Source organism: Monopterus albus, unplaced genomic scaffold (genome assembly GCF_001952655.1).
Source record: "Monopterus albus unplaced genomic scaffold, M_albus_1.0 scaffold64.1, whole genome shotgun sequence".
NCBI lineage: Eukaryota > Metazoa > Chordata > Actinopteri > Synbranchiformes > Synbranchidae > Monopterus > Monopterus albus.
Window position 1 is genome coordinate 1,483,817 of NW_018127944.1, and position 9,797 is coordinate 1,493,613.

General features: G+C 40.7%; 1 protein-coding gene and 1 long non-coding RNA gene across 4 annotated transcripts in view; both read left to right on the forward strand.

Moving 5' to 3' along the window:
* The window catches only part of nsd2 (nuclear receptor binding SET domain protein 2), a 21,017-nt gene extending 15,102 nt beyond the window's left edge, over positions 1-5,915 (forward strand). Inside the window, 6 exon segments of the mRNA XM_020604137.1 lie at positions 1-155; positions 586-702; positions 1,149-1,290; positions 1,424-1,530; positions 1,778-1,976; positions 2,509-5,915. The exon segment at positions 1-155 is cut by the window's left edge and continues 31 nt beyond it. Of these exon segments, the coding sequence (XP_020459793.1) occupies positions 1-155; positions 586-702; positions 1,149-1,290; positions 1,424-1,530; positions 1,778-1,976; positions 2,509-2,825 (1,037 nt within the window). The 3' untranslated portion in view covers positions 2,826-5,915.
* A 976-nt stretch (positions 5,916-6,891) lies between these two features.
* LOC109962427 (uncharacterized) overlaps positions 6,892-9,797 on the forward strand; it is a 9,130-nt gene continuing 6,224 nt past the window's right edge. Inside the window, exons 1-2 of one of the 3 annotated variants that reach the window (XR_002275257.1) lie at positions 6,892-6,958; positions 8,113-8,172. This is a non-coding gene — a long non-coding RNA (uncharacterized LOC109962427). The other 2 variants (XR_002275256.1, XR_002275258.1) reach the window with 2 other exon arrangements.

The window sequence follows — 9,797 nt, forward strand, 5'->3', positions numbered from 1 at the left end:
ACCGCTTGCTGCAGTATGAGTGCCACCCTCATGTGTGTCCCAGCGGGGAGCGCTGCTGTAACCAGGACTTTACTAAACGTCTCTACCCGGAGACCAAAATCATCAAGACGCCCGGCAAAGGCTGGGGCCTGATCGCCCTGCGGGACATCAAGAAGGTGAGGAGAGAGGCCATAAGCCGTTATTTAGTGAGACCAGGTGGTGTCTCATGCTAATGTGTTGAATATCAAAAAAAGCTAAATGTTCCAGCTAAGGTCAGTGTGTCTGTTTTGTTTGTGGAAATGAATTGTGAAAAGATGACAACTGTGCTGATGAATATTTGTTGTTTTTCATGGATGAACATGATCAGATTTTTACGGTATCTTTTTAGAATTTCTGCCTTTTTCATTTTTGTACACATTCATGTTTTAGGCAGTAAATTGAATTAGAGCCTGACTGATAAATTCACCTGGCTGACAAATGAGAAGAAATTGAAATACAAAGATGTAAAAGATTTTTTTTAAAAGACTGAACTATCAGTATTTGTATCCTGTGGGTCGACTCAGGCCCTCGCTGGTCTCTGCTCTGATAACAGCATCTTTCAAACAGGGTGAATTTGTGAATGAGTACATTGGAGAGCTGATTGATGAGGAGGAGTGCAGGGCGAGGATCAAGTATGCCCAAGAAAACAACATCACTGATTTCTACATGCTCACCATCGACAAGGTTGGTGCCAACCACATCTCTAGTGTGTTGTTGTTAGTGTGGGCAGGTCAGCCATTGACATTTAGACTTTAACTTCAGCATGTGCCCTGTTAATGACAACCTAAGTCCCAGTGTACGCAGAGGGAGAAGTTGTTGTTGCTCTGCAGTGAGTCAGGGTGCTGTTACATCACCGCAGTGCCATTTCTTCTCTGAGCTAGAACAGCAACATGGTATTGTATTGGGAATGTTGCATGATGGGTAGCTGTAACATTACAGTAGTCAATACCACAAATACCTGTGGAGTCCTCACAGATGGACCTTCTCATACTAATAATATAAATACTACTGTGAAAGTACCAAAATTATGTGGGAGTGGGAGTAGTACAGGAGTTGTAATTCGTCTCTGCACCATAATGAAGAAGTAAACTACAACAAATGACTCAGGTCGCCTCCATCTTTTTGTCAAGGACCGGATCATTGATGCTGGTCCAAAGGGAAACTATTCTCGCTTCATGAACCACAGCTGCCAGCCCAACTGTGAGACACAGAAGTGGACGGTGAACGGCGACACACGGGTCGGCCTGTTCGCGGTCTGTGACATCCCAGCAGGTGAGACGAGATTCAGTTGAGACAGAGGTATATTGAAGATCAACTGAACCCTAGCAGCTTTGTCAGCAAAAAGAATAATTACTAGAAAATCAGAGAGGAGATGGAACATGTTTATATTTTGTTTGCATTGCAGGGACAGAACTGACCTTTAACTACAACCTAGACTGCCTCGGCAATGAGAAGACTGTTTGTCGCTGCGGCGCCCCCAACTGCAGCGGTTTTCTTGGTGATCGTCCTAAGGTGAGCTTTGTAATTGGCTCTAGGTTCCTGTTCAGATTTAAGTAAAATTAAAGTTCTCAATTCAGTACATTGAATAGACTATAATACTTTGGGACACTGGGATAGGTTGTGTTGGTACAGTCCTGGTCTGTTGTAGCATTAGGTAGTATTCCATGGGGCTGAGATGGCGTAGCATCATGGTTTGGTGTTAAAGCAGCTGGAAAGACTAACCCTGCACCCCAGTGACTCCAACTTGTCTTACCTACAGAACTCAAATGGCCAAACAGCCGAGCCCAAAGGGAAGAGGTTGAAGAGAAAATATAAAAAGAGGAAATCGGAGGGAAAGAAGAAATCGGATGACGAGTGTTTCCGCTGCGGGGACGGAGGGCAGCTGGTGCTCTGTGACAAGAAAACCTGCACCAAAGCGTATCACCTGTCCTGCCTGAACCTCACCAAGAGACCCTTCGGTAAGAAACACAACCGACGCAGCAGCCGTTGCAGCATTCAGATCATTATCGAGTCACTGATATTCAACACAGGTAACTGGAAGGATGTCTGTTGAGTTTTAAGTCATTTAATTTTCAAGTAATTAAACTTTGCCTGCTTAGTTGTTGTTGTTGAGTGAGCATGTCTGGAGCACAGATACCTTCATTAGAGGACTCGTTCAAAGATTTCATCTAAAACCATACCCTTTTATTGTGAAGACAGAATTTTTCCTTGATTCATTGATTAGATCAACTAAAAAATCATTAGAAAACATTCTCAAAGTCCCAAACATTTGCTGGTCCCAGCTTCTCAGATTTGAACACTTCTACATGATGTATGACAATAAACTGAAAATCCTTGGGTTGGAAGAAAACAAAGCATTTGACTGAGAGGAATTATAACAGACATCTTTCATTTTTTATGACACTTTATAAACAAACAACAGATTCACTAAAAACAAAAAAAGTTGATTAGTTGCAGTTGTCCATTCTGAGCATTATGTTCACCCCGCAGGCCGCTGGGACTGCCCCTGGCATCACTGTGACATCTGTGGTAAAAACTCAGAGGCTTTCTGCCAGCTGTGCCCCAACTCCTTCTGTAAGGCCCACCAGGAGGGGGCACTGCGCCCCTGGCCTCCCTCTGGACAGCTGTGTTGCCTTGAGCACGACGAGCTGGAGGGGATGGACAACCAGGATCAGGATGTCAGCTCTGAGACTAAGTCGACTGCCGCTGCTGCTGTCACTGTCGGCCGTCCTCCTAAAGGCTCCAGGAAGCCAGAAGAAGCTGAGGCAAAAACAAAGGGCTCTAAGAGGAAATCAGCAGAGGCCTGACGTGACCTTTGACCCTCAGAGAGCCAAAAGACTAAACAAAACTCTGAAACTTGCTTTCCGGTTCATGAACAAATATTAACCCCACACAAGGTCTTCAGTATAACAAGAAACAAGGCACTGTACATTGTTCTCATCAGGGAAAGCTGATCCCTCACATGCTTGGCAATGACCTTTTTTTTTTATTTTAACAATTTCAGGTTCATTTTTACTTGTCTGCACTGAGGCAAACCATCTGTGGTAAAGCACGAACCAGCAGAGCGAGCACAGGTCAGGAAACCTGGGCCAGTGGAGTATAATTCTCATCCAGTCCACTGGCTTTTTTGTTTTATTGTTGTCATTGTTTTGATTATTTTATTTTAGAATAACAAAAGAAACCAGCTGGTTTCTGCTGAAAAGAAGCTGAACCAGTCGGGAGTAAAACCTAACTTGAATCCCAGTCACCCCCTTACTCAACATGGATGATCTTGAATGGCAGAGTTTTACAGCTGTATCTATATACATGTATATCAGAGACCAAATTGTGATTACTGGAAATGTGTAAGACATCACACAGGTTGCCAAATGGATTGTTTTTATTTTTATATATAGTATATATATGCCAGATGTACTGTCAAACACCAGGACACTATGGATAGGCCTCAGATGACCTGTTTACTTGTATTTTGCAGCCATAGGTTGCATGTAACTGTAGACAGGTTTGCTATTTTACAACTGTTTCTTTTGTTTTAGCTCAGTTTTACCTTTTTAGATTTGAGTTGTTTTTTCATATCAGGATGCTAAACAGTGGCGCTACAAACCATTCATCAACCTGCCTGCGTGGAGAATGTGGGATTACACGAGTATTAAAATGAGAGCGTGCTTAACGTCTGAAATCTAAACACTACTGGGAGGTTTATGGGTCTCTGGCTCCTCTCGCTGAGTAAACCACATTAATGAAGGAATGACGGTGATTCTCTGGAACTTTTTTCTCCTAACCTTAAGGTGCTTGTTTGTTCCTGAAATTTGAGGTGCATAACTTTTATTTTGTAGATAAGGACATGCTGGAATCTGAAGGCCGTTCAGTGTCGCTGGCCAGGCTGGTTTAAATGGTGATTAATTCACTGAGCAGTTCATCTGTAGCTGAGCTTTTAAACTCAAGATCTCAATTTTTTTTTTTTTTAATCCTCAGGACGTTTTTAGTCTCAGTTTAGTTTGAGCTCCTTAGGGAAGCATCACAGCGAGGCTTAAGAGAACGTAGAGTATGGTGACCAGGTTAGGACTCTGTGCTGTCAGTTTTCTGTGCGCTCTGGCTGCACTGCTCATGTCTCAGCTCTGCTTTTGAGTGTGAAGCCCTGCTTGTACTTGTGTCTTTGAGGCATCTAGAAGTCGACATCTGCCCATGTCCCTGAGTGACCACACAGACTGTCCACAGGCCCCAACACTGACTACACACTGACAAACGTGACCACATCTGTTTGCAAGAGCCCAGTGCAGTATGAACAGTGTCAGTGGAATATGTGCAGTCACAGACTCGTTTTTGGCTGGAATTTTCTGAGTTAATATTAAAATTAGCATCATAATAATACAAGTGTACGGTCCTACACATGCAGTCAGTACATAAACTCAGTGGTCAGTTTATTAGGTACACCTGTCTCAAACTAAGTCACGCTGTTTCAGAGGTGACTGCTGGATTGGACTTGGTTTGAGCTCGGTTTAAAAAACTGACAATGGTGCATTTGAAAATGACTGATCTCAGAACTTACCAAAGCCCTTTGTAAACCTAAAATTGAATGAAACGATTCCTTTTAATAATCAGTTGTTCAGGAAAACTGCCAAACAGCTGGAACAGAGCTGCAACATTAGTTGTGATTCTCAGCTTGTCCTCATTTTGTGTGATAATAGTGACTGTTGGTCATACAAAACAAGTACTTTAACCCTACTTTTTCCACTGTTGTTCTGACATTTTACAGAACAGCCAGTGAATTACAAGGATCCGTTGTCAGTACAACTTTATTTTTAAATCCCCATAGAACCAGTTCTGCTGTCTTGATGTTTCTATTGATGTGAGGAGCTCTGTTCTAATTGAGGTTAGGCTAAGTGTTTTTCAAACATGCTTTTGTCTGATTGTGGTTACTAACAGTGAAACCCATGAAGTCCTGATGTTGCTGAGGCTCTCACTGAAGCCACTGATTAACAAAGAGTGTAGGAAAACGTTGTTTAAAGCCCGTGGATTCCTTAATGTGACCCTTTAATCCACGTGTTTGTTTCCCACTCCTCACAGGTTGGGTGATTTATGTGCAATTCAATCTGTTTTTTGCTTCTCATATTATTGGAATTTCACAGAATAAAGTCCAAGAGATACTTTATGTGCAGCAATTGTTTCCCCTAGTAATCATCTGGTCCCACCTTAGGTTCATCTCATGATCTGAAATCATAAGATTACAGATACACCTTCATTATATATGTTGTCAACATATATGTAGCCTGTCAATTGGAAATTAAAGTGGAGGTGTTACTAGCACCAAGCTAGGCCTAAAGAGCAGAGTCAGAAATGTCCTAAAACGACCGTACTAGCTTTGAAACCATCTTCAGTGTTTATTGGTTCAAATGAAAATTTGTACAGTGGTCAAACAAAAAGGCTTTGTAACGGTTAATAATGTGGAAACACCAGGTTTGTCCTGGAAGGGATTTATTGTATGTGTTTCCATATTTGGCTTCTGACTGGATGCGTCGCAGTGAAGTCTGTCCTGTGTCAAAATGAACATTTTGGAATGTTAGTCTTTTTTTTCTGGTGCCATTTAATCTCAAGTCTGTCCAAACAGGAGTCTTATTTTGGCTGTTTGTCTTCAAGCCACTATCTGTGTTTCTTTTTTAAATTTTTGTTCTGGGATCTCTAAACCATCTCAAAAACCAGATTTGCTTTAGTTGTTTTCCCAGAATGTGTGAATGGCACGTCCATAGGTGTAGCACGTATGAGCATTTGCGACATTCTGTAACAATCTTCATCCTAACCTTGATTTGTGAGTGAATGTAGTCCAGCCAGTTATTTTTGTAAGCACTGTAATTCTCTGTAGAGCTGAAGTGTAATGTGTGCGTAGGGGTTTCATTCTGTAACTACTGTCATAGTAAACCAGAGACTAATATGTACATAATGTATAAGTGGTAATAGTGATGCATCTATTGTAAATATCACGCGATCTCTGACGTATGTTTTTTTTTTTTTTTTTTTTTTTTGACGCAGTGCTGAAACACTTTTGTGCAGGATCTCGCATCTGATTGAGTCGTGCAATAAAAAAGTGCTTGAACGTGCATCCACCATCTGCACTGCTGGACTCTTGTTACTGTCCTGTTCTGATTTTATATTTAACACTGGTGATGGTTTGCAGGTCTGCTAAGACTACTTTTTGTTTTCTTTCTAGTAAGACTTGACTATTATATCCAACTAACTTGAGCTGAAACTATTCACAAAATTAAATAACTATTAATAATTTGTTTCACTGTTTAAAACCATTTTGAAGTAAATGTTGCCTTTTATTTATGCTCAAGCCTGAATTTGGCATAGCCACAATAATATGTTTACTGTTCTTGACCCCTGGGCTTTACCGTTCATGCCTCTGGTCTCTTCTAAATGGCAACACTTTGTAGATAACTAACATTCAGAATTAGCTTGTGCTACTGAAACAAGCATACAGAGGCACAAACATGGTGGGTTTATCCTGGCCTTACAAATACAGTTCAGAATTTGGTGAAGAAAGCACTAAAATTGAGCCTAGATAAACTAAATTGAACTAGATAAAGCTACTTAAGATACATAAAACGATTAATTTGTTAAAGAAGTGTGAAATTCTTTTAAAATACTATTTTTAGCTTTTTTCTGAGCATTTTAAGACCTTAAGCAGAGAAACTGACGCAACTCCTCTAAGAGAATCCTAATTTGCCGTAAATCATTAGTCATAATCTCATTGGCTATAATAGCTTTCAGTCATCGTAACAAAGCATATGATTGGCTGGCTGTGTGGCTAGTAATGGTGGCTATGATTGGCCTGTTCACTAACTGACCAATCATAGACGAGGATACTTGAATGTCCTACAAAATGGCGATTACGAATACAATAACCGCGATTCTCGTGGAAGTTCAAGCGTCGAAAACACGAGTAAGTTTAAAATTAACGGAGATAATCTCAAAGTAAACAGCCCCCCCACCCCCCAATGTAACATATGGTAGAATTAATAGCCTAGACACATTTTGTTCGATGGACTATTTTCGGTAAAAAAGAAAAAAAAAAAGAAGGTGTCCAGCCGAGTGTGGTGCGGCAAACATACGGCTCCACAGGTGACAGCAAGTACGAAATTGCAGTTTTTCTCTGAATGAACCTTTAACGAAAGAAAAAGGGACTGGGTTCGTTGTAATGTTAGTATCTTAAAATACTGACGGTTATTACCTTCAATGCTTGTCTAAGTTGATTCAGTTTTAGCCAGGTTTGTCTTATGGTTTAGTCGTTTGTGATCTTCAGTTGGAAATCTTCAAGTTATAAGCTATTATTTCTTTGTAGCTTCTTCCGGTTCTTTCAAACCAGGAACTCTCAATGAGACGAAGTAGACTGCTTTAGATTTTATAAAAAATAACCGTGCTGGTTTATTCAGAGGATCACAGGTAAACTTCACATTACACGTCCAGAGCTCTCTCACCCCTCTACCTGCGCGCAGGCAGCAGAAAAGCTCAAGATCTCTGGACCCAACTTAGCCAAAACATGAGGCAAAGTCAAGGTGCGTGACTGTTGTTTTCGTGGTGTGTATCTAAACAATTGGACATAACCTTACACATTAAGACAAATATTAAGACTAGCATTACAGTTGACCCTAAAAGCTCTTTTCCTGTAACCTTGGCGTGCCTGCAGTCCCTGCAGGCTGAATAGTTACAGCCTAAGCTAGTCACCCTGTCTGCACTAAACATTTCTAGACAACAAATCTCTAATCCATATCTATCTAACTAAGAAATAACCTAACAAAGTTAACAGCTTGTTAGAATAAACAAGACATTTATCCTGGGCTTTGGGTGATTCCGTTAACATATACAACTTAATGGTTTAAGTGATTAGCTCAGTAATTCATGAAAAACATTTTACCACGTTTTAAGTTAAAGGGATAGTTCAACAAATCAAAAACTGCTGCTTGTGACGCACATAGTTTTTGTACTTTATGTTCCTGGGTTTGCAATATTGTGTCTGATTGTTGACCTGTTAGTATTGTTCTTTCCCAGTGCTTTGATAATTTAGTTACAAATGTCCATTTATCTCCTTTGCACTAGGGTGAAACTGACCTTATCCAACCAGACCGGTCTGCATGACAGCATAGCACCAGACTAAAGGTAAGTGAGATTCTTGCTGTGATTTGTGTAGACGGATCCTTTAAACTTTAACTGTGTCTAAGATTCCTTCAGGGCCTGAAATTATTAGATTTATACCAAGATAAATGACTGGGTAGGTCAGTGCAACATCCGCTGTCAGAACAGTGGATCAGTTCAGGTTTTAACTTGGAGATAGTTGTGGTTTCCAGGAGCCAGTGTTTTGGGAAGCATGCTTTGCTTACTTACCACAATACAGTGAAGTTCAGTGGGATTTAATTTGTAATGTGTGTTATTATCTAGTGTCCCCGTTGCTCCCTGTGATCACTTCTTAGAAGACAATTTCCTTATCAGGAAGTAGTTCCAGTTAAGAGACTGTTTACAGTTATTTACATCTCTTTTGATTATCCAAAGTAATGTAGACTCCATTTCAGGGAAGGGATATTGAACACATGCACTGTGTTGTGGTGGAGACGTCTCAGAATCTTGGCACCTAAGACCAAAACAGTGTTCATGGTATCTTCAACAAACCCAAGGTTTGTCTCCTCCTCCCTGCAGAGTCTGAAGAAGCTGTGACAGGCCTGCTTGGTTTCCTCATTCGTACAGTCCATATTGAAGCAAAGATCAGAGCGTATTAGCCTAGAATTTTGCGAAGTTTATGTCAGGAGAATAAAAATCCCAATTAGATAGTAGCCTAATAGTTTGTTAGCAAAGACCCATCTTTATTAATGTGATTGCTTTTACGATCATCAGTGTAAACGATCAGTAGCCTATTGGACAGCGAGGATTCATCCTCAGCTCAGAACTAGGCTGGACTAGGCTGAAGAAAATGTAACATTAACATATTGATCTTGTCTCCAGCTCAGGCTCTGTCACTGCTGCTGGTTTGTTAAAGATAATTGGGGTTAAAATGGCGGCGCTGCTCTCTATCTGCCTGCTGCCATGATGGATCATTGTATCTGAGCTCCACTGTTGCTGGCTTTTCAGATCACCTTAGTTGAACTACCTGCTCCACTGCTCTGGAACCAAAAACTCTTCTGTCTCCGAGTTGTTTACCTCAGAAGTCGAGTTAAGTTTAGTGTTTGTTGAAACAGCGTTTAGTTTCTTCGAAAAAGATGTTTATCCAGTTTGACCTACTGTCTTTCACCTGCTACAGCCTACAGGCAGTCAGTCATAAAAAGCCTCTGTACGCAGTTGCAGGTTGTCATGAGTAATTAACACACTTGAGAACTATAAGTACAGTGGGTACGGAAAGTATTCAGACCCCCTTAAATGTTTCACTCTTTGTTATATTGCAGCCATATGCTAAAATCATTTAAGTTCATTTTTTTCTCATTAATGTACACACAGCACCCCATATTGACAGAAAAACACAGAATGTTTGACATTTTTGCAGATTTATTAAAAAAGAAAAACTGAAATATCACATGGTCATAAGTATTCAGACCCTTTGCTGTGACACTCATATATTTAACTTAGGTGCTGTCCATTTCTGCTGATCATCCCTGAGATGGTTCTACACCTTCATTTGAGTCCAGCTGTGTTTGATTATACTGATTGAACGTGATTAGGAAAGCCACACACCTGTCCATATAAGACCCTACAGCTCACAGTGCACGTCAGAGCAAATGAGAATCATGAGGTCAAAG